Source organism: Gekko japonicus, unplaced genomic scaffold, assembly GCF_001447785.1.
Source record: "Gekko japonicus isolate JY-2015 unplaced genomic scaffold, Gekko_japonicus_V1.1 scaffold259, whole genome shotgun sequence".
Lineage (NCBI taxonomy): Eukaryota > Metazoa > Chordata > Lepidosauria > Squamata > Gekkonidae > Gekko > Gekko japonicus.
In genome coordinates this window covers 1311930-1336674 of record NW_015165243.1, presented here as the reverse complement: position 1 = coordinate 1336674, position 24745 = coordinate 1311930, and the positions used below count along the sequence as shown (strand labels likewise).

The following is a 24745-nucleotide window of genomic DNA, read 5'->3' as shown; positions in this document are numbered from 1 at the left end:
CACCCACCCTACCTTTCTAGGCCATTGTCTTTAACCAGAATGGGCTTTAGAATATTTATGTATGTACAGATTGATGCACACTGAGGTAAAAATGTCAGAAGTATTCTGGTGGATTCTGTGTTGCCGAGTCTAGGAGAGAGTTCTTGGGTGGTGGAAACACTCCCTGAAAACCTCACAGTGCTGTAGCTGTATAAAGGGCCCTTATCTTGTTGCATTTTTAACATAATTCTTATCAAAGATTGTAACTTTTCAATTTTTGAGGGGTCTTTAAAAATTCTTCTAACGTTGTTCAAATATAATGTTTTTTCTTCACTGTAAAGAAACAAGAAAAAACATTTTGAAGATTGTTGTTTGTAATAACAATTATGTGTCCATTTAGAATACTATGTAAGTAGTTCTAAAATTACAGCTTGTTACAAAGTAGACTCTAAGTCACAACTAAATAGCTTGCACTGAGCTTTCAGTGTCTGAAGATCTAAGTTGCTAAATTTTAACTTGGTTTCCGTTCTTTGTTTTTTGAATATGCTCCTTCTGTCAGAAAATAAATCTAAAACTTGTCTATCAAGAGGATGGTCAATGGGTTACAGAGCACTTAGGGTTGCTTCCTTACTGCCATTGAAGATGATGAAGAAAATAAACTGTACAGTTCTATTATTTTATTTTACTGTTTTCTGCAAAATTGTTTGTTTTTTGTGTTACAGAAAAAACGCAAGCAAAATGCCCAGGATGAAGATTCAATCAGTGTCTGCAGCTTTGACTCAAGTGTGAGTAATCACTCCATTGTTTAAACAAAATGCATAACCTGTTGTGTTGCTAAAATTGGAAATGCTGAGCATTTCAATGTCAAACTGCTTATGCCTGGCATAAAATACCTTGTGTTTTTTGTGTTGAAATATTGCTGACATATTGACTGAAAAGGTTCTACTTGTAAAGCATGTTTTATGTAAAGGAAGGTGGCGTGAGTGGAGTAGAAACATTATTACATGAGCTTCTGTTGACAGATATATGTATCAGGCCTAAAACTCTGCATGAAGCCCAAGGCATTAAGCAATGCAGAAACCTTTTCCTGGGCCTCTTTGGATTTTTCCCTGATGAAGAGTTAAGACTGGTGGTGTTGAAAGCCTTAGTTTGTCTTAAATTCAGCATGAGACCTCTGTCAGGTGTGGTACAGCTGTGTTAGAGTTTCTGATCTAGTGGCTAGAAAACAGGTACTTTAAAAGAATATACTTCTTTCAAGTAGATGGATCTAAATCACTTTCTTTCACTGTGTAACTGAAGGAAAACAATTCCAAACATTGATTACTGACACTAATTACAGAAGGTAAAAATATATACAGTAGTTACAGTTGACCAATATCTGTTTGTTAAATCATTTTATTTTAAAGAGTTTATTGATTCCCATTGAGTTAGGCAGTGATAATGCTAGATAAGACTTGCATTGAGCAAAGCAGCGGGATGGGCTGTGGCTCAGTGGAAAAGCCTCTGCTGGGCATGCAAAACGTCACAGATTCAAGTCCCTGGTATCTCCAGTCAAAAGGAACAGGCGGTAGTTGATATGAGACTCTGGAGAGCTGCCGCCAGACTTCTTGATTCTCAGAAGTGGACAAAGTTATTCCATCTTAATTACCAAGACAGGGGAGAGGTGTGGGGTACCTCCACATCACACTTGAGAAAGTGCAGTTGTACTTTTAAAAACACGGGTGGTGGTGGGAAGTGCCATCAAGCCACAGCCTATATATGACGACTCTGGTAGGTTTTCAGGACAAGAGATGTTCAGAGGTGGTTTGTCATTGCCTGCCTCTGCACAGCAACCTTGGAAGTCCTTGGTGGTCTTCAGTCCAAGCACTAACCAGTTCAACCCTACTTAGCTTCCAAGATCTGATGAGATTGGGCCATCCAAGTCAGAACAATTAATTAGTATTATTATACTAATTATACATGAGTATCACTTATATTAAGGGCCGCGGTGGCTCAAAGGTTAAGATGCTTAGCTGCAGACTGGAAGGTCTGTAGTTTGGCAGTTCGAGACCCTAGTGCCACGTGACGGAGTGAGCTCCCGTCTCTGGCTGCAGCTCCTGCCAACATAGCAGTTGGAAAGCAAGAAATTGCAAGTAGATAAATAGGTACCACTTCGGTGGGAAGGTAACAGCGTTCCGTGAGCCTTGGTGTTTAGTCATGCTGGCCACATGACCACGGAAATGTCTTCGGACAGCGCTGGCTCTTCGCCTTTGAAACGGAGATGAGCACCGCAACCCTAGAGTCGGACTTGACTGGCTTTCGAGCAAGGGAACCTTAACCTTAAATAGGTACCACTTCGGTGGGAAGGTAACAGCGTTCCATGCACCTTGGCGTTTAGTCATGCCAGCCGCATGACCACAGAAACATCTTCAGACAGCGCTGGCTCTTCGGTTTGGAAGCGGAGATGAGCACTGCCCCCTAGAGTCGGATTCAACTAGCTTTTGAGCAAGGGAAACCTTTACTATCACTTATATCAGAGGTGATTAGAGTACAGAGAAGTTATGTAGTACTTTTAGGCTAGTTCCTAAATAACTCTCCGGCACTCTGCGTTTACCCAATGACAGGTGTGTGTACAAGGTTGCCAATATCCAGGGAAGGCCTGGAGGTCTCCCATAATTACAACTGATCTCCAGACTGCAGGGTTCAGTTCCCCTGGATAAAATGGCTGCTTTGGGGAGTGCACTCTATGGCATTGTACCTTGCTGAGGTCCCTCCCTCCCCCAACCCTCCCCTTCCCAGGCCCAGGCTGCATACACAAACCAGGAATTTCCCAATGTCGAGTTTGCAACCCTTGGTGTCCTGAAATCTCCTAAATGAAATAACTGTACTTCAAACAACATTATGGTCTTACTAGGAGTAAGGCCCATTGTGGGAAGAAATACAATGAGCTCCAGACGGAAGCTCCAGGTGAGTGTCCTGGCTGTGGCTGGTGGGGCGGCAGAGGGAAGGAGAAAATAGAGGGAGGCAAGCTGTGTTTATTTCCTTCTGGTTAGCTATAAGGCAGGGCTGTGTCAAGTCATTTTGCTGCCTTGTGGGTAGTATGGGAGGACAGCCTCATGGTAACAGGTATGGTTCCCTCCACCCCTGACATATGTTGATTTGGGGTTATGCAGTGGCAGCTAAGGTAGAAAAGCACCTCCTCCTATGCCATGTCTTCTGGGTTCAAAGGGTTTGGAAAGCGGTTCCATAGCCAGTTACAGGGTTACCAACTCTGGGTTGGGAAATACCTGTAGATTTGAGGGGTAGAGCCTGGGGAGGGCAGGGTTTGGGGTGGGGAGGGACTTCAGCAGGGTATGATGCCATAGAGTCCACTGGCCAAAGCAGCTATTGTCTCCAGGAGAACTGATTTTAGTCATCTGGACATCAGTTGTAATAGCTGGAGATCTCCAGGTGCCACCTGGAGGTTGGCTTATGTTAATTTGGGGCTATGCAGTGGCAGCTAAGGTAGAAAAGCACCTCCTCCTATGCCATGTTTTTTCTGGGTTCCAAGGATCTGGAAAGTGGTTCCAGTGTCCGTTTAAGGGAAGATTGGGATATGTATTTTACCTCAGGACACATTCAATGACTCCCAACAGCAACAGCAAACTGTTTAGAATGTTAGAGGCAAAGGCCAATCAGGCCGCATATGCAAACGACCTCTGTGTTCTGACTGGCTATGGGGGGAGAGGAACAGCAAACTGTTTAGAATGCTGGAGGCAGGACTCAGGCAACACAGCCAGTGGATAGGGACAGCTTCTGAGTGACACACCATGGAGCCAACTGATTTAGGAGCGTGTGGAATGTTCAGAAAGTGCCACCCACTTTGCAATTATATATAAGGAGGGACTGACTCACAAAATCAAAACCTTTTAGCTCTTGCTCGCTTCCATCAAACCCCATGGTGGTGGTTAGATCTATCTGATGCCTTTGATACGGTAGGTGTTGATGCATCTGGATCGGGCAGCCTACAATTAAAATGGCTTCAACCACACTGAACCCAAAAAGGGGCAAGGAATGTTAAGTTGCACTCATGGGATCTAATATTGGGGTGGTCTGCAACTTTAGGTATTGTCACCCATGCTGTTTAATATTAATATGAGGCTCCTTATTGAGACCGTCCATAGCTTTAGTGTCATGTGACATCAATATGCTTATGGCTGCCAGATATAGATTAATAAGCTTTTAGCTTCTGTCCTGTCTACTCTGGGCCAGCCTGATTGCAGTGGTTCAAGTGGCTAAGGAAAAATAACCTGAAATTTAATCCAGACAGGACAGAGGTAATTACTAGTTTGCCACATTTGAGGGCATGGCTTTCTTTGAAAGGTTGTATTATAGTTGGATTAGGACCTGAGAAACCCAGATTTGAATTCCCACTCAGCCATGGAAGCTAGCTGGGTGATCAGTTACACACTCTCCCAGGGTTGATATAGTGAAGGTAAAATGGAGAAGGGGACAGGCAGGGTGTGAATATCAGGAAGGAAGGAAGGAAGGAAGGAAGGAAGGAAGGAAGGAAGGAAGGAAGGAAGGAATTTAGGCGTTAGATTAGATCCTGGCCTCCCACTGGAGAAGCAGGTGAATATAACAGTGAAATCCCCCCCAGCTTTTTTTGATTGGAAGCTTGCTCCTTTTCTCTAGGTAACACATCTGGTCTGCAGATCCATGCTACAGTAAGTTCAAGCCTGGATTATTATAAGGTAGTATACTTGGGGTTGTCCTTGAGGTAACCAAGAATAGTCCGACAGCACAACTAGTGAGTAGGAACATATTGCGCCTATGTAATACGGCTGTCTGTTTGTGCCTAGATCCAATTAAAGGTGCTGGTGCTAAAGTTCTTTCCCCCCATGGGACCCAAATACTTAAAGGACTGTCTGTCCTAGCATGCTCCTGTGTAGCAGCTCCGCTCCTCCCAACAAGTTTTCTTTACTGTCCTCTCTATGGCTTAGTTTCAGTCAGCCACTGTCCAGTCCAGGACCTTCTCAGTTGTTGGCTTACTGCTTTTGAACAGTCTTCAAGAACATAAGGAACGCTCCACTGTGTTTACCTTCTAGCAAGGCTATGAGACTAAACTATTTGAGGGGGCTGTCACACGAGTCCATGGACCTCCCCCTTGCTGTCGCTGGAGTCAGAGCTTCGGGGAAGATCATCCACATTGGTGGCGTGTCCCTAAGGGTAGCAGGGGCCTCAGCTGTGTGAGCAGGGAGGGTGGGTTCCGGCACCACACCCTACCCACGCTCTTACTGGGTTGTTGGCCTTCCTTCTCTCTGCTGTGGCTCTGCAGACCACAGGCAATCCTCCTCAGCCCCTGCTTGTTGCCCTCCTTTTATCCCCCTCCCCGCTCCCCCTCTCCTCCCCTGGCTCCGCCTCTGCTCCTTCCTAGCTTGGCTCCGCCGCCGTTCTTAACAGGAGACCCCAAGCCTCAGGAGAGGCCATGCTTCCCGGCATCTCCTGCTGGGTGGGGCCACATGCACGCTCTGCGCCTCACCTGGGCCGTTGGCCCGACGCAGCAGTCTCCAGCCCAGGCAACATCTCTTCTACCTCCCCGTGACCGCCAGCACTAGGCTGGCACCGACTGGGCTGCTGGGGTGCGGTTGCGCTGCAAGCTGCCGTGACACTGACTGACTCCTCCGTCGCTTCATTCCTCACTCCTTTCCCATACCCCCTTGTATATGAATGTAGAAGATACATTTCAGAAGAGAAGGAATATTATTGACATAGCAATGTATAAAAAACTAAATCCTTTCATTCCAGTATTGATGAAACTGTGAGCAAGAAGCAGTTTATTTACAGCTGTGAGGTGGGTAGGATCATTGTTGTGCTACCACTTCACTGTTGGAAATCACTGTCATTGGAAAATTCATTTTAATTAGGTGTCTGAGCTCATAGACTAGTAGGTGCAATGCAACTATATCTTGAGTATATTTTCATGTAATTTCTTCAGTAGTGATCAGAGCTTTTATTTATTGTAGTTTTTTGAAGATGGTTTGTGGATGCTGCCCTCCTGATACTGAAAAATGTAGATGTCAAGGGTTCAGCCCATAGACTTAAGCTGAAAAAAAATGTGATCTTGTTTGCCTTAATGGGATAAATTTGGCTTACATCTAAATAGTTAAACCTGTTTGATTGTTAATACAGGGTTTCATTTTATCCTTTTATTCCCTTAGAAGTTCATCGATTAAGAAATCTTGAGCAGCAGAAGATTCTCATTCCTCATTTTTGGACGCAAGGGCTAAAAGGATTGAAACAAATTTTGCTATTGCTGGAGTGATTTTATGATCCTTATCACTAAGCAAAGGAGGCAGAGTTGTCAGAGGTGTAAGGGAATGATTGGTCAATTAATGGTTTACTATAATGATCCCTTATATTCTCAAAAAACCTTCATTCAAGCAAAACCTGAAAAGATGTATCAATCCTATTAAGGCCACAAGGGCAAATTCTGAATAAGGACTATTCAGAAATCTCCGTAGAACCAATGAGGGCATAATATTCAATCTTGCAAATAAGAAGTGGGATAGTAAGATAGTATATATAGGGGAGTTAAGATTTTGGGGAAAAAGACAAGGGTGAGCAAACATGGTGGGCTCTGTTTTTACATTTTATTCAAGAACTATTTCAGTTTTAAAGCTGTTGTATGATAGTATTGTATAGTATGCTATAATAGTGTATAGTATTGTATAGTATAATAGTAGCTAATAAGACTGTAGACGGTTTGTTTATTAGCAACTGTCATTTTATTTTGTCTCTTCCTTTAGCTATTAAACTTTAGGACTGCTCGTTCAACATTTGTTTGACTAGTTCACCTCAAAATTTTCATGCATATTTTTGGAGTTTTGACATTCTCAGGGGTAAAAACTAGTGGGCCGGTACCATATATATAAGGTCATTTGCTACATAACAGTCAATGTTCCCTCTAAGCTGAGTTAGTGTGAGCTAGCTCACAGTTTCTTGGCCTCCAGCTCACACATTTTTGTCATAGCTCAGGAAGGATGACTCCAAGGCAAACTGACTTATGCAGTAGCCAGATTGCCTGCTCACAACTTTAATGCCAGCAGCTCACAAAGCAGAATTTTTTGGCTCAGAAGACTCCACAACTTAAAGGGAACATTGATGGCAGTACTCAGTGTCAGAAAGAAAGTTAATCAGAATACTGACTAGTTTTTTTTCTGGTAAACAAGTCACTTTTAATCATGAATGATGAGGGGTTATTAAACTCTTTAAAGCTTTCTTCATGCATTGAATGATTCGGTGTAACAGATGGGTGGATCCATTTCCAGTTAGCATATATATCTGTCCACACTTCATGTGTAAAAATAGAATTGTCACATATAATGCCAGACAGTCTACTTTTCATAATAGTCTGTCATGAAGAGAGGGTTTCCTGTCAGTCTTTTACAGGATGCACTCAAGCGTTGCTCATGGCCGTTCAAGTTCTGAGCAATAAAGATAGTATTATGACATTAGCATTATTTTTTGAACAGTTGATCTTAAGGTGTGTTGTAGAGAGAAAACCAGAACTTTTAACTGGTTGGGAATGTCATGAGAATGGGATATGCATTTACAAATGGTGACCCTAGTTTGAATATGCTGTAGATAATTTTGGAAGATGAACGGAATATAACATGCTGTTTCTTTTTCTGATAGTGTTGAGTATACAAAACCATACACTCATTCAAATAAATGCCGCACCCTCGGCATTTGAGGCTCCAGAACATAGAACGAAGAATAGAGAGACAGTAAACTTAATTCTGAACATATAAGCAAACCTTATTTTAAATTTATAGCCAACTCTACTCCACTGTTGACTTTGTAGTTGATAGGCAAGTATACATTCTTTTTCTCTCTGCAGAACTTAGGGGAATAGTGAAATGGACAGTGGATTTCAAATGTGTGATCATAATTATTTATTCATGACTGTTCTGTAAAGCAAATCAGGAAGGTAGAAATTTACTATCTATGCTTTTGACCAGATATCTTGTCATAGTTCCTAAATAGTTATGAAGAATACAAATACAAAGATTATACATTTTCTATGCCATAATGGTATGCTAGTCCCCCTAGATGAAGCTATCACTCCCCAGAGTCCCCTAAGTCCTATGCTCCAAGAGTATAAAAGGACCCCCTTCAGCTTTAGTTTCTATTCTGTACGGTTCCACTTTAATGTGAGACACAGCTCCACTATCCCTTCACTAATTGCTCTACTCCACTGGAACTTTGCATCAAGACTCTTCCTGAATAGCTCTTCTACCTGCACGATCCTAAACTGTATTTATACTCAGGATCAGGCACGCAGCCCGGGAGCCAGAAATTTTGGTTTGGTGGAGCATGGGAAAAATTTATGGGGCAGCAGGGGAGGGGCGGCCCACACACCTTCCCTAAACTTCAAGGGGTGATTTCGTCACTGATCAGCTGGAGGGCCCTTTAAATCTTGGAGGAGGGGAGGGAAAGGGGCAACTGCCAGATTTTAAGGGCCCACATGCTCCCACCAATCAGCTGGAGGGCCCTTTTAATGTCACAGGAGGGAGGTGAGGGGGGAGAGGGTCAGCAGCCATTGTGGGGCATGCTTCAAATTGGAGGGGGCAGAGCCCCCAAATGCCCCCACTATAGCTACTGGCCTGGGCACTATATTCATCATCCTCTGTCCTCTAAACATTCTCCCTTGCCTGCTCACAGTCTTCTCCCTCCCTCTCTGTTTCCTCACTCATCCTCATTCCCTACTGCAGTGAGTTCCCACTGGCAACCTACTGCCTTCCTTTTCTTCCTTTCTGCTCCTGAACTTTTTGCTGCATCTCTTCCCTCCTTGTAGCCTGGCTAAACCTCTAAACTGCATTCTGTGCCTTTCTATGTTTCCTCCTCTTATTCCCAACTAAAGCCTACCCTCCCCATACCCACAACACCCATTTTCTTTCTCCTCATTCTCTTTTTCTCAGGAATAACACACATACACCTATGGGCGGGGTCTGTTTGGATTAGCCGTGGATGAACACATTAACATGAATGCTGTAAACTTTTTTTAAGGAGTCTGTATTCCCTAATAAAAATCTGCATGGTCAGAGCAATGGTATTCCCAGTAGTCATGTATGGCTGCGAGAGTTGGACTATAAGGAAGGCCGAGCGCCGAAGAATAGATTCTTTTGAACTATGGTGCTGGAGAAGACTCTTGAGAGTCCCTTGGACTGCAAGAAGATCAAATCAGTTAATCCTAAAAGAAATCAACCCTGACTGTTCCCTGGAAGGCCAGATAATGAAACTGAAGCTCAAATACTTTGGCCACCAAATGAGAAGGGAGCACTCCCTGGAGAAGACACTGATGCTGGGAAAGATTGGAGCAGGGAAAGATTGAAGGTCAAAGAAGATGGGGACGGCAAAGGATGAGATGGTTAGACAGTGTCATAGATGCAACGAACATGAAATTGAGCAAACTTCAGAGGACGGCGGAAGACAGGAAGGCCTGGCGTGATCTGGTCCATGGCATCGCAAAGAGTCGGACTCGACTGTGCGACTGAACAACAACAACAAAAATTCCCTAACGTGTGATTTAGTTGTTTTAATCTTTGTGGCTTCTGTGCAGTCCTACATGGGACTGTGTTTCCGCTGGCCTGCCATGGAGAGGAGCTAGCAAGCTTTTTTAAATTTCTTTTTTGTATCCAGGGGTCTTTTGGGGCTGGAGTGCACTGGAGCACTGCTCTGGCAGGCCAGGAGTTGGCACAAATGGCAGTGGCAGCAAGCTCCGCCCAAAGCTCCCCATGTTGCGGCCCGTCATTGGCCTCCCGGGGCCTGTGCTGGAGCGCTGCAGCCCTGGGAAGGCTCGAGGAGGCCCATCGTCAGTGTCCTGGGGCCCACGCTGGAGCGCTGTGGCCCCAGGAAGTCTCGAAGAGGCCCATTGTCGGCTTCCAGGGGCCCGTGCAGGAGCACTACGGCCCCGGGAAGGCTCGAGAAGGCCTGTCATCGGATTCCTGTGGCCCGCACTGCAGCGCTGTGGCCCCGGGAAGGCCTGAGGAGGCCTGTCAGTGGCTTCCTGAGGCCCGCACTGGAGCGCTGCGGCCCCAGGAAGGCCCGAGGAGGCCCATTGTCGGTGTCCCGGGGCCCACGCTGGAGCACTGCAGCCCCCCATCTCTTTGCCTTCTTTCTTTTTCTCCTTTCCTTTTCTTCCTTCCTGCCTTTCTCTCTTTTCCTCCTTCTTTCCTTCTCTCTCTCTTTCTTCATGTTTTAATTTCTGACCTTGTGTTACATCTCATCTCCAAACTACAGAGATCACATTCCCTAGGGCAAATGGATGCTTTGGAGGGTGGACTCTATGACATTTTACTCCACTGAGACCTTGTCCTCCCCAGGCTCCACCCCCAAATCTCCAGGAGTTCCCCAGCCTGGAACTGGCAACCCTAACCCCCCCCCCCCCAACAGCAGCCAGAGGGGACCTGGCAACCCCAGTTACCAATTAGCCATTTTGATTTTGTAAATGACTCATGTCCTTGCATGTAGGTACGCATCTTAATGAGAGATAAGAAGCTTGGCCAGTTGTGAAGTTGATCTACAAGTTTTGCAGCAAGCACAAATCTTGGCACGGGTGTGTGTGTGAAGAGGGGCAAAGCATCAGGCAGGGTGTGAGAAAGAAGTACTTTTCTCCCTTTCTCACAATACAAGAACTCGTGGGCACTCAGTGAAATTGCTGAGCAGTCGGGTTAGAACAGATAAAAGGAAGTACTTCTTCACCCAAAGAGTGATTCACACATGGAATTCACTGCGACAGGAGGTGGTGGCGGCTACAAGCATGGACGGCTTCAAGAGGGAATTGTGTTTATCCAATTTGTGTTTATCCAATATGTTTATCTATGGAGCAGAAGTCCATCAGTGGCTGTTAGCCACAAGGTGTAGCTAGGAACTCTCAGGCTGGGGCAAGTGATGCACTGTATTCTTGGTGCTGGGGGGGGGAGCAGTGGGAGGGCTTCTAGTGTCCTGGCCCCATAGGTGGATCGCCTAATGGCACCTGGTATTTCTGGCCACTGTGTGACACAGAGTGTTGGACTAGATGGGCCAGTGGCCTGATCCACCATTGGCTTCTCTTATGTTCTTATGTTCTTTCCTTCTCTCTCCTTTCTTTGTTTCTCTCCCTCTTTCCTTCCCTCTTTCCTTCTCTCTTTTTATCCCCTCTTTCCTTCCTTCTTTCCTTCTCTTTCATTCCCTCTTTCCTTCCTTCCTTTCCTTCTCTCTACTCTCTCTCTTTCCTTCTCTCTTTCCTCCTTCTGCAGCCCAACTCTAGTGAGAAGGGGTTTAAACTTTAAATCCCTTCTCTCTTCGCTCCCCCCCTTCGCAGGCCGGCTGGGGAAGGGAAGGGGAGGCTTTTGAAGATGCCTCCCCTCTTTTGCTTCCCCTTCTGACATCACTTCTAGTGATGTCAGGGGGTGTGGTATATGCTAATGAGCTATTATGCTAATAGCCTAGTAGCTCATTAGCATACCTTATGCTAATGAGCTCCTGCAGCTCTTTTTCTACGAAAAGACCCCTATTTGTATCCCAAGAGTGCTCTCCCTCCCCACACTGAGAGTGTGAGTTTCCCACCCAAACATCACCCCAAGATTGTACCTGTGTATAAACAAACTCAGGATCCCATACCAGGGCCAGGAAATGCACGCGGAAAGGCCACGGAAGTGTATCTGCTTGCTCACTTCCCCACCCCGGTTTGCTCACTTCCCCAGTAACAAAAACAGCAGGTTGATATTACAGCTTTATTTCCAGATCATGTTTCTGGTGCCACAAATATCAGGATTGGATAATGAATAACATATTATAGCAAATTCTAAACATCAAATACTTCTAATGTTTTGTTACTATCTGTTGAGAAATGTTGCTTTTATTAGACATACTTGTAATTTTCATAATATGATTCCTGACTGTGAACTGTTTTTGTTCATATGCATTTCGCACATGTGGTTCAGAGCTTAGTAGGGGTGTGCATTTGGGTCTACACGAGCCAAAAATATACCCTGAAAATACCTTACCAGTGTTTTCCAGGTATATTTTGGCTTCCGGAATGTATTCAGGTTTTCTTGGGAAAACTGAAAAAAAAAATCTCAAGAAAATCCCAGATATATTTGGGAATTACTGGGCAGATGCAAAAACAGCAGAGAGAAAACAGCACTCTCCTCCCGCCTCTCAGTTGTTTATTGGCCTGTCTTCTACAACCCCTTTAAAGTTTAAAGGGACTGCAGAAGACAGCCCTAGGATCAGCCAGGATCAATGCTCCCTCTAAGCTGTGGAGTCTTGTCAGCAAAAATTCTACTTTGTGAGTTACTGACATTAAAGTTGAGAGCAAACAATTTGACTACTGCATAAATTAGTTTGCTCTGGAGCCATCCTTCCTGAGCTAAGAAAAAATGTGTGAGCTGGAGGCTAAAAAACTGTGAGCTAGCTCACACTAATTCAGCTTAGAGGGAACATTGGCCAGGATCTCCTGTGCTGCATGGAGCACATTGCTGTGTGTGGCACAGCAGCTCCCGGGGCTCACTTCTCCTGTAGGCCAGTTTGAACCAGACTGCAGGAGAAGCAAGCCCAGCCAAGATCTCCTGTGCCACACAGAGCAATGTGCTCCTCGTGGCACAACAGCTCCTGGGGCTCACTTCTCCTGCAGACCAGTTTAAACTGGACTGCAAAATAAGCAAGCCCAGCCAAGATCTCCTGTTCCTCATGGAGCATATTGTTCCCCACCAGCTCAGATTTTCTGGCTTTTTAAAAAACCCAGTATTTTTTGGCTCAGGTCTACTGGACCCCCCAAAATTGGGAATTCTGAAAAATCCCGGATCCGAATACCATACCAGTATTGGGACCTGGAAGTTTTTGTACATCCCATTTTTTTTTTCCAGGTCCGGTAGACCATACTGAAAAAAAATTAAATTAAAAAATACTGCATACCCCTAGAGTTTAGATTTTGAATGGATTTTGATAGCTTTAGAGTTTCAATTAGAACTTGAGGTGGTGAATGTGTGTACATGAGTCAATACTGGTAAATATACCTGAGACCAAAGAAAGGTTAATAAAAGTTTGATGTCTAAATTCTAGCAAACTTATAATGGAAAGATCAGATGGGGTTACTTTCATTAACTTTAATTGAATGTGAGATTAAAAAATACATTGTTACTGTTCTTATTTGATCTAATGGCATGGGTATAAACTTTGCGGAGTCTATACTATATTCCCAAACCATGCATTAATCTAATACTGTATTGGAGCAAAGTTTTTCTAATACTGTATTGGAGCAAAGTTTGTCTGGATTCAGTTTATTACAAAGGCAGTGTATCTAATCCATCCTATGAACAACCACATACTGCTTTGATATTATTAGCTGTGGTTTTGCTATTATTAACTGATATGCTTTTAAGAGTGAACCTAAGAGTTTCCTAGACCCAGCATATGTTTCTCACCTCCACTCAGCAGATGCAGGGAGCAGCAGCTTTTAAAAAGAGAGAGGGAGAGAGAGAGAGAACCCAAATGTACTAGGAGTGACACTGTGGAGGAGGAAGGGCTCCCTTCTCCTAACTCTCTGGACCCTACTTGTACTCCCCAAATCCACACAGCAGCTGTGGGGAATGGCTTCTTTAAAAAGAAGAGCCCAAACAGGCTCCTGCTTCCCCCTAGCTGTTTTCCCACACAAAAACCACACTGGGGGAAGTTATTTCTCTGATGTTGTTGCAACATTAGAGTATCTGTACATGTAAAGCAGCAAAATTGGGGAAATAACTCGGGGGAAATAACTCCCAGTGCAGTTTTTGCATGGGAAAATAGCTTGGGAGGGAGGTAGAAGCTCTTCCTCTCCCTGCGGTGCTCTTCTGAGCCTGTTTAGGCATTTTTAAAGACGCCAAAGGGTGGCCAAAGAAACTGATGGAGACAGTTGTTCTGATTTTCTGGACCAGCTTGAGGGAGGAATATCGAAGATATCAGGAACAGCTTCCACTAGGAAACTTTTGATTTCCTTTTTCTTGTTAGTTTTATATATGGTAATATAAGTTCTTTAATATTTATTCATTTATTTATTTATACCCTGCCCACCCTGTAAACAGGCTCCGGGCAGCTTACAGAAGACGGCAAAGTATGCAGAATTAGCATAAAACCATAAAACATTAAAATGATATAAAATATTCTTAGCAAGACCAATAAAGTTTAAATATTGTCTCCCTCACTGTCTGCCTCTCCAAGACCCTCCCTGAAGTACTGCTCACGTTTATGCTCATTTCAAGCACAGACAAAAGATCTCCTGACACAGAAATGTCAGGGTGCGCAGGGCTACTTTTGGGCAGGAACGCACAGGAACAGAGTTCCAGCTGGCTTCAGAGTTGGCCATGCCCACTACAGTCAAAACCTCTGCGTGCGTGGCTACAGAGGGAAGATCTGAAGAGCAACCCCCCCCGGCGATTCCAAAGCGGGCAGGCCGGGGGGGCCCTGGAAGGATCAGGGAGGCTTGTCCAAGGGCTGGCTTGCCTGGGCTTCCCGCAGCTGCGGGGCGCCCGGGCAAGCCAAGGGAAGGTATGGGGTGTGGCCTAATATGCTAATGAGCTGTATTATCAGGGGTGTGGCCTAATATGTTAATGAGTTCCTGCTGGGCTTTTTCTACAAAAAAGCCCTGGGGGTGTATATGTACCAGAATTTGCACATGTACTCTTATTCTTTCTGGTAAAAGCAGCCTAGGTTTATATTACCTAATTTAATTTTTTTAAAACTATGCATTTTCTTTAGGTCTCACTGTTTATCAGAAATATGATTTATACACACATTTCTATAAGTTGTCTAAAATGTTTTGAAAATTGCATTTACCAGATCTAAACACAGTTTGCCATGCAGCTTCCTAAGCTCTTTTGGTTAACTTAAGTATTAATGTATAACTTACAGTCCTGATAAACAGGAGGAACTCAGAGTTCTTAGTGTTTTTCAGTTGTTTGACAAAATATTATTGTTCTGACAATTTTAAAAGAAAAATGTAGTTTACACCAGATACAGTCAACCTCTTGATGACCCAGACTCTGCCAGATGAGGTCTTGGCCATCAATTGGCTGTGGGTCTTGCTTACAGGTAACTATCAGGAGGCATAGCACAGTGATAACATCAAGAGATTTCCCAGCATCCTTAGCCTAAGGGAAAAGGGGACATATCAGGTCAATGTGTGTCATTAGTTTTTTGGCTAGGGACTTGCCTGTCAAGTTGCTGAATCATGTTCAGCACGTCACTTTGGTTTTTCAATAAAATGTTTTATTTTCAAAAGCAAAATAAGGAAATCCTCATTTGAGGAAATGGGAATAATGGAATAAGGGGAAGAAGAAGTGTACAAATTATCTAATTTTATTTATTTAGGATATTCCATTGCTGCCTCTTCAGAGTCCTGCTCAAGGTGGCTTACAATTAAAACCACAATATTAAAAATAAGTCATTAAAAACAAGCTATTAGATATAAGGAACATAAAAACTATCCATAAAACAGAAGGAGACAATTAAAAAGCTGATAAGATAAAGCCCCTACTTAAAATCCTGGGTAAAAAGATGCGCTTTGGCTTGACACCTAATATAAAGTAAAGCAGGCACCAGGTGAGCCGCAAAGGGGAAAGCATTCCAAAGATAAGATGCTATCACAGAAAATGCCCTTTCTCTAGTTGTCATTCACCTAATCTCTGAAGGCAGGGGCACAGAGAGCAGGGCTTGAGAGGCAGATCTTAACTGGCAGGTTGGACAAATATGGGGCTGAGTTTCAATTTATTGGTCTTTGTCAATACTTCTCTTCCAAGACTGCTTGAAGCTGTATAGCCATCTCCAACTTAAGCACCTTGCCCAAGAATGGAGTATTAGCCACCAAGTCGCAATTGTTAGGCCATTTGGGTCCAGGGATGCCTTCTTCGGGAGGGGTCTTACAAACTACCTCTTTAAAATTGATTGGAGACAGTTATTAATATCCTGGACTAGTCAGCTAACCCAACCAAGCATGGTACTGTTAGCCATGAGGGGGCAAGGGGCAAGACGGGACATGATGGGCTGCACACTGATAGTGATATCAGATGAAAGGACGCTGACATGCTATGTAAGACTCTCTAGACGTGTAACAGCTGATCATACATGTATGATATGACAATAATAGAAGTGATTGATACCTTACACCATTTTTATACATAGGAACTTAGCTCGTTCACTTTATGTGAATCCAGAAACATTTAAGGTTTAGGGAGGGAAATGATAGCATGGTAATATTCATGTGTGAGTGTGATGCATATTCATTGTTCTTCTGCAAACACCATGTTGAGCACAGTATAAAGCCAGCGTGGGAATGAGTTGAAAAAGCATGGAGATCCCCTTTGAGGACAGAGGAGTACTGCATTTCAGACTGAGTATTGTCAGGATGCTTTGTGTTTGCAAAAGTCTTATTTATTCCTCATTGCTGCATGAGTCCATTTTCTCATAGAAAGAAATCTTTTTGTGGTGCATAACTGGGGGAAATGTTGAGTGGTGCATGTGAAGTGGGAAAGCTAAGTGGCATAAGCAAGAAAGAAATCTTCACCTGTGTATGTAAAACGTCTGAAATCAGTTAAGTGAATTCAGAAGAATGCCTTCTTTTAAAAACAAAACCTGTGAAATGCTTTGGGTATGGGTGTTGGTCTTCTACATACACATGGCCCATAGATGCCTTAATATATTAGTGGACATTGAAACATTCAGGCTAAATTCTTTCACTTGATAATGATTTTTGAATATTCATAGTAGTGGGAAAAGGTCCTTAATGTTTATGAAATAAGAAGGCAAATAAAACTCTCCAAGTATACATTAGGACTTCAAGTGACATGTTTTATAAACCACATAAATAAATTTGAGGGAGCATCTAATTACTTTGAACAATAGGAGTTAACATAGGGTTGACAGGTCCCTCTGGGCAACTGATGGGGGATAGGGAGGCCTAGTCTGTCATTGCAGTGACATCCCTTCTGGTGTGCACTGGAAATGACATCAGCACGTTGTCAGCCATGCAGGGCACCCTGGTATTTGGGCAAAAAGTCTATGGATTTGGTTCTCTGTGGTATCCCCTGCCTCCAGTAGAGGGGTGGAAGCCCTATGTTAACAGTACCAGTGTTCTTGTTCTGTAGTAATCACGTTTCCCCTTCCTGCTGTAAAAATTGTTCATGAACACTTGAAGAATATGCCTTGGCAAAAGAATGCCCCCCCCCCTTCAGACTTATAGCTGGCTCCATCTACATAGACCCAGTGTTTTTCAAACAGTCTTGCAAGAAAAACCTATTATTATTTATTCATTTTTAATAACTTACAAATGTTATTAATAATAGACTTGATTAAATTTATGTAACTGCCATAAAATATAAAAAACACACTGAAATATCAGTATAATATATTAAAAAGCACATTTAAGAGAGACCAAAGTCTTCTGTTTTATCTCTAAAAGACATGTGCTTAGCAAGCCACAATTTGAAAGTAGTTGAATAGGGAACAAGCACCAGAATGCTGCTCTCAGTGTCCAAGTAGCCAAAATTGTTGCATGGATAGTGTACATGAGATTGTGTTGATTTGATCCTTGGGGTTGCAGTGTATTAAAGAAAAAAGCAATATGATAGAACTTCTTCTTCTATATATGAATGCTGTTCTGCATTATAAATTACAAATGAAAATGCTTCTAGATTAATTAATATGAACACAAGCATGATTTTGGAGACTTGGCTTATGGAGATCAGGAAAAGACCTGTCGATGTATTTTAAATGTGACCGTGGGGTGGGACATATCTGAAAGCTTTGTCTTTGCTTGCTATGTTTATCCTGCTAGTATGCAAATTCCACTAATTATTTTAAAATATTAATATAAAATATAAATATTAATTGTGATGCTTCCAGTGTATATTTCTGGTTCCTTATTTGTTGACCCTTGATTTCCTCCCCTGACACATCTTTCTTGAAGATGGTAAATCAGTTTAAGAATGAATTATCTCAAAGGCAGCAGTTTTCTAGTATTTTTGGAAGTATAAACAAACAACAGCTACGGATAATATCCAGTCTTAGACTGCTGGTTTCTAATATAGTTAGGAGGTCCACACCCTCTTCACAAAGCCAGGTGGGTCAGATCTCACAGAGAGGCTTCACATAAACTCGAGAGCCAAGCACGGAGAGTTCTTTTCAAGTAGACACAAAATACATCTTGGGCTGTTGGTTTCTGATGTAGCGAACAGGGCCATGCCCCCTTTCAAAACCCAAGTGGGTCAAATCTCACTGGGAGGTTTTGCAGACTGAGTAGCCAAGCATATACATAAAAGTATCTTCATTATCAAAAAAGCTTTAAAAATACAACTGCAGCTTCTGACCTGTACTGTTTCTGTGAGTGAATCTTGTTTCCTTAGTTATGGTGAGAAACATTGAAATTAAAAACATCTTGGAAAGACTCCAAGACTGTTTTGCATGCATAGACCGACTTTGGATGCATTATTTGAGTTGTGCAGTGATGAAGGAGCTGAAATAAATTCAGAAAACCAGATTCTATTGATAAACAGTGTTATCACAAGCTGCAGGGAAATACAGCAATCTCCAAGTAGAAAGTTTAATCCAAGACACTCATTAAAGTCAGTAAGCTTACAGAGGTCAATGCTAAGTTAATTTCTTTATTGTTATCTGTCAATTCTGAACTTTATTTGTTATTAAACAAGCCTAACAAGGCATTTAAATCTTTGAAATCAAGCATGTGATTCAAATGGCCCCTGTTATGTGAACACATTTTTCAGAGAATTGATATTTCTACCATCTTCAGGCTTACAGTGATCTTTATTATGTAATTGAATGTTGAACTTCATGAAGAAAGAAGAGGAGGAGGAGGAGGAGGAGGAGATTGGATTTATACCCCGCCCTTCACTACCCAAAGGAGTCTCAGAGTGGCTTACAAACTCCTTTCCCTTCCCCTCCCCACAACAGACACCCTGTGAGGTGGGTGGGGCTGAGAGAGCTCTGACAGAAACTTCTCTTTTTCAAGAACAGCTCTTATCAGAACTACGGCTTGCCCAAGGTCATGCAGCAGGTGCAAGTGGAGGAGTGGGGAATCAAATCCGGTTCTCCCAGATTAGAGTCCGCACACTTAACCACTACACCAAACTGGTGTAGAGGGCCATTGAAAACTGTATATTCCTAACTATGAAATAAAAACTTTACTGGTTAACTGTCACTTTGAAGAGCATATCTTACTTTACCAAGTATTTCAGGGGTTCTCTAAAGGTTCAAGTGCAGCCAGAGGGACATTGCAGCTGCTTAGTTAGATGATGAAATGGGAGTGAAGAGGACTGGAGTGCTACTTAGCCACCACTGAAATGATGTCACTGAAGGTGCATCTTTAAAAAAAAAAAAAAAAACTCCGGGAAGGCAAACAGTGACTCACTGAAGGAGGATAGATAAGCACAGTTACACCATATGTATTTTACAGTTAGCCTGAAGGGTTGTTTGAAACACTGCACAGCTTGGGCCCACTTGTGCGTTACTTTAACGATGTGCCTTGAGAAACTCGATTAGACATTATCCATTTACTCTGTCACTTTGTATTTTAAACTGCAGTGGAAAATATGTTTGTTCTAACCGGCTTTTTAGGTATTAGTTAATTTTTCTTCATTTTGCTGCTTCTTGTTCCCCATTCCTATTCTTCTTTGTGTGTGGCCTGTGTTGCCTGTGGTTTAGGCGTATGAGTTCCTCATCGATCTTCTGTGCAGTCCCACATGGGAACTGTACATGAGTAGGCCTGCCATCTGATAGGTCTTTACAGCTAAAAGGCTTCAGGGGGCACTGCATGTTGGAGTCAGAAGCTTTTTCCCTCCCAGGGACCACATGCTCCTGTGCGGCAGCGGCGCCATACCCTCAGTTCCTCTTTTGCTGCCGAAGGAGAAGGTCATGTTTTTGGAGTCTCTAGCTACAGTTGAGAGGATTTTGTCCAGATTTGTTGAAGCTTCGTTGGCTTCCGAGTTCCTTCCATGGCACATAACACCCTTTTCAAGAAGTGCTCCCAATGTGGAGCGAAGATGACCCAAACTGATGAACACAACTTTTTTTCTCTTAGGGTGAAGGGCATAGTGTTTTTGCATGTAAGGCCTGTCAACACTTCACCCTAAAGCTCAGGGGGCTAGGGCATCAAAACTTAAGGCAACATTGTGGAAGAAAGCCCTTAAAGACTCAGGGCCTGCATCCAAGTCGGCCCAGAGTAAGCTCCCAATTCCGTGTCTTTAGAATCAGGACGTTCAGGTCCACGTCTCGGATCCGTATCTAGGTGGATCCAGTCTCAGTTGCACTCACCTCGGGTTCATCATACCTCTTCTGAACCTCCAGCTAAGAAGGCTAAAGGCAAGACAAAGGAAAAGCATAAATCAGCTCCACAGCAAAACACTCTCTTCTGCACTCCTGAGCCAACGCCAACCTTGCAGGAGAAGCCCAGGACCCCATCTCTGGGTCCAAGATCTCCACCTGTTTCTGTCTCTGATGGGGATGGGGGTACTGTCTTACCAAATGGCCAAGCTCTGCATGATTCTGATCTGGAACAAATGACCATGGTTCTGTGGTCTTAGCCCCAACTGCAAATGCAGTGGCCTTCACATCACTACATGATATCTCTGGGATATTTGGAGGAGTGGGGTGACAACTTCACAAGCCCCAGGAATGTGAGTTTGTATCATTACCCTCATTGGGTGTCATTGTATCCACCTTCAGCGACCATCTTGCACAAGGTGGGTTCTCCTATTCTGGCAGTGAGAGGAAAAGAGACAGCTATTGAATCTAACAGATCCAACACAGCATCGGATCTGAGCCCAGACGAGAGGGTAGGCGAGCCATCTCCAGCGTCTCCCATGAAGGAACTCTGAATGTTTGGAAAACAGATGATTTGTATGGCCCAGTCTTTTGAGATAGAAGTCATTACCTTGGAGCACAAACCCAAAGATAAAATTTTGAGTCACCTCTATTCAGAGTCTCCCAGGATTGTTGCTTTCCTGGTGTTGAATGGCCTTGAGGACCTTATGCAGGAACTCTGGAAAACCTGTGTCTGAGAATGAGCGCTGATTGCATTCTTTAAATGTTAGGTAAAAGTAAAGGTTTCCCTTGCTCGAAAGCCAGTCAGATCCGACTCTAGGGATGCGGTGCTCATCTCCGTTTCCAAGTCTAAGAGCCAGCGCTGTCCAGAGACGTTTCCGTAGTCATGTGGCCGGCATGACTAGATGCCAAGGCACACAGGACGCTGTTACCTTCCCACCAAAGCGGTCCCTATTTATCTACTTACAATTTCTTGCTTTCGAACGGCTAGGTTGGCAGGAGCTGGGACCAGAGATGGGAACTCACTCTGTCTTGCGGCACTTGGGTCTCTGTTAAACTACTGACCTTCCCGTCTGCAGTTCAGCATCTTAACCACGTGAGCCACCACAGCCCCTCTTTACATGTTAGGAGAGCATTATTATTTTACCTCAAGAGAACCCTGGAGTTTTGCAGGGATACAGCCCTGTTGGTTGGTTTTAGTGGCCCTAAGAGAGGCAGGAGAGGGTAGTCTCAGACACTGTCCTGACGGATTGTCAGGACCATTAGGAAGTGTTATGATAGAGCCAGATTGCCATTTCCTGGATGAAGTGCTTTTGACGGAGATCTACAGAGCTGCTGCCTGGTCGTTGGCAGACACATTTGTATGTCACTACATACATACACTTGAGCTGCGGTGGCTCAAGTGGTTAGGATGCTGAACTGCAGGCTGTGGAAGGTCAGTAGTTCAGCAGTTCGAGACCTGAGTGCCGCATGATGGAGTGAGCTCCCGTCTCTAGTTCCAGCTCCTGCCAACCTAGCAGTTCGAAAGCAAGAAATTGCAAGTAGATAAATAGGTACCACTTTGGTGGGAAGGTAACAGCGTTCCGTGCACCTTGGTGTTTAGTCATGCCAGCCACATGACCACGGAAACGTCTTCGGACAGCGCTGGCTCTTCGGCTTTGAAACGGAGATGAGCACCGCAACCCTAGAGTTGGATTCGACTGGCTTTCGAGCAAGGGAACCTGTACCTTTACCTTTTTTACACTTTGGATCTGTAGGCGAGAAGTGAGACTCAAGTGGGCAAGGCAGTTCTTCATTTGTTCAAGTGAGGAGAGCTTGCTAGAATTCCCATGTGGGACTGCACAGAAGATCGATGATGAAAACAGATTTTCACTTACCTGTAACTATTGTTCATCGAGTATCTTCTTTGCAGGCACACATACCCTCCCTCCTGCCATGCTGCGTGGTCTGGCTTTGGCAGTGCTCGAGGTACTGTGCGGGTAAGGGGGCACTGTTGCACAGGAGCATGTGGTCCCCAGGCAGGAAGAAGCTTTTGACTCTGGCATGCAGCACCCTCTGGAGGCTTTTAGCTGTAAAGACCTATCCAGTGGCAGGCCTGCTCATGCTCAGTCCCCATGTGTGCCTGCACAGAAGAGACTCGATGAAGAATAGTTACAGATAAGTGCAACCTTGTTTTGGTTTTTTTAATTTATTTATTTCTAGTATGTTTTGTGCTGAAAATGTCTAATGGAGGAGGGAAATGTGATAGACTAAACAAAGCATTTGTATCTGGCTAGGAAGATAAGTAGGCAAGCAGGCAGCAATGGCTAATATCAGGTCAGCCGAGAATATGCTGTAAATTCCTTCAGCATGGACTGGACTGTCTCTTAACAAGGACTGTAAAATCTGAAAAGCACAGCTAAGTTTTTAGTGATACAAAATGCAACCTCCCTGTGTGTTTTAAAATATTTATTTTATTATTTGGATTAGGCAACAGTATTTCATCTTGCAGTATGTGTATTCTAAGTCCTGGCCCTGTGTCGACAACAAAAACCTACATGGGTAGCCTATGTAAGCACGTTTTTCTTTTACATTGCTCAAATTTGGGCTCTTTTATTATTTTGGGCTCTTTTATTCTTTTGATCTCCTTGCTCATCCTTTAGGATATTTGGGTGGTATTCAACACAGCTATATTAAAAGCATAGATAAAATGTACACTACACATTGGGAAAGGTGTGACCAAGCCTAAGAGACATGTTTGTAATATTATGCATGGCCTTAAGCATGCATGACAGAGATATTTCATTCCCATAATGAAACTCATGCTCTAGAACTGAAAGTCAGAATTAAATTGGCAGTAGATTCAATAAAAAAAGAACATCATTTACACGACACATAATGAACTTCACTGCCACGTTACATTGGTGGCTGTTAGTGGTTTATAGGAAGAATATTGGACAAATTTATGGAGACTTGCTCTGCCAGTAATTATTAGCCATAATGGCTAAGTGCAGGGCTATTTTTGGGCAGGAACGCACAGGAACGGAGTTCCGGCTGGCTCCCAAGTTGGTCACGCCCAGCAGGAACTCATTAGCATAATAGGCCACACCCAACAGCAGAAACTCATTAGGATTGGCTACATTAGGGGTGTGTGGCCTAACATGCAAAGGAGTTCCTGCTACAAAAAAAGGCCCTAGGTTTTGACAACAAACAAGGTAAACAGAATAACAAGCAAAAGGTGGATGTGGCTGGATAACCACACTTCTGGTAACATGTGGGTGCGGCCTAATGTGCTAATGAGCTGTGCTGTCAGGGGTGTGGCCGAATAAGCTAATGAGTTCCTACTATTGGGTGTGGCCTATTATGCTAATGAGTTCCTGCTGGGCTTTTTCTACAAAAAGAGCCCTGATATATTTTCAGAAACCTCTGAATACCATTTGCTGTGGGGACAGGTAATGATGGTGGTGGTGAGAAGTGCCATCAAGTCGCAGCTGACTTATGGTAACCCTGTAGGATTTTCAAGGCAAGAGACATTCAGAAGCGGTTTGCCACTCCCTGCCTCTGTGTAGTGACCCTAGACCAGGGATGGCCAGACTGTGGCTCGGGAGCCGCATGCAGCTCTTTCACCCATATTGTGCAGCTGCCAGCAGGGTGGCTGGGGAAGTTAAATATCATTAGCAAACAAATATAATTGGGCAAATAAATATCATTATCAGTATCTGCTTTTAATGCTTTTGTTGTTATTTTTGGCAGTCTCATTTAATATGAATAAAATTTTTCATATTTCCCAGTAAAAACGTGTAATATTTGTTCATGTCTTGCGGCTCTCAAGCATTTGATGTTTATTCTATGTGGCTCTTACATTAAGCAAGTTTGGCCACTCCTGCCCTAGGATTTCTTTGTGGTCTCCTATCCAAATACTAACCAGGGCCAACCCTGCTTAGCTTCTGATATATGATAAGATCAGGCTAGCCTGAGCCATCTAAGTCAAGACACAAGTAATGGAGGGAGGGTGATTTCTTCCATGCTATCAGGGCTTTTTTTGTAGAAAAAGCCCAGCAGGAGAAATACTTAGGTAAATACTTTGGTGTTACTTGAGTGCAGGGCTTTTCTTGTAGGAAAAAGCCCAGCAGGAACTTATTAGCATAATAGGCCACACCCAACAGCAGAAACCCATTAGCATATTAGGCCACACCCCTGACAATGTGGCTCATTAGCATATTAGGCCACACCCCTTGGCTTCCCCGGGCGCCCCGCAGCTGCAGGGAGCCTAGGCAAGCTGGCCCTTGGACAGGCCAGGGAAGGTCTCCCCCATCCTTCCAGGGGCCCCCCTGGCCCGCACGCCTTGGAGTCACCGGGGGGGGTCACTCTTCAGGCCTTCCTTCTGTAGCCACGCACGCAGAAGTTTTGGCTGGCCAACTCTGAAGCCAGACGGGACTCCATTCCTGTGCGTTTCTGTCCAAAAATAGCCCTG

At 43.8% G+C, this 24745-nt stretch overlaps 1 protein-coding gene across 1 annotated transcript in view; it reads left to right on the top strand.

The window, feature by feature from the left end:
- ARHGEF3 (Rho guanine nucleotide exchange factor 3) overlaps positions 1-24745 on the top strand; it is a 184386-nt gene that overhangs the window by 80724 nt on the left and 78917 nt on the right. Inside the window, exon 4 of the mRNA XM_015410042.1 lies at positions 702-764. Coding sequence (XP_015265528.1) covers positions 702-764 — 63 coding nt within the window. The remainder of the gene's footprint in view (positions 1-701; positions 765-24745) is intronic.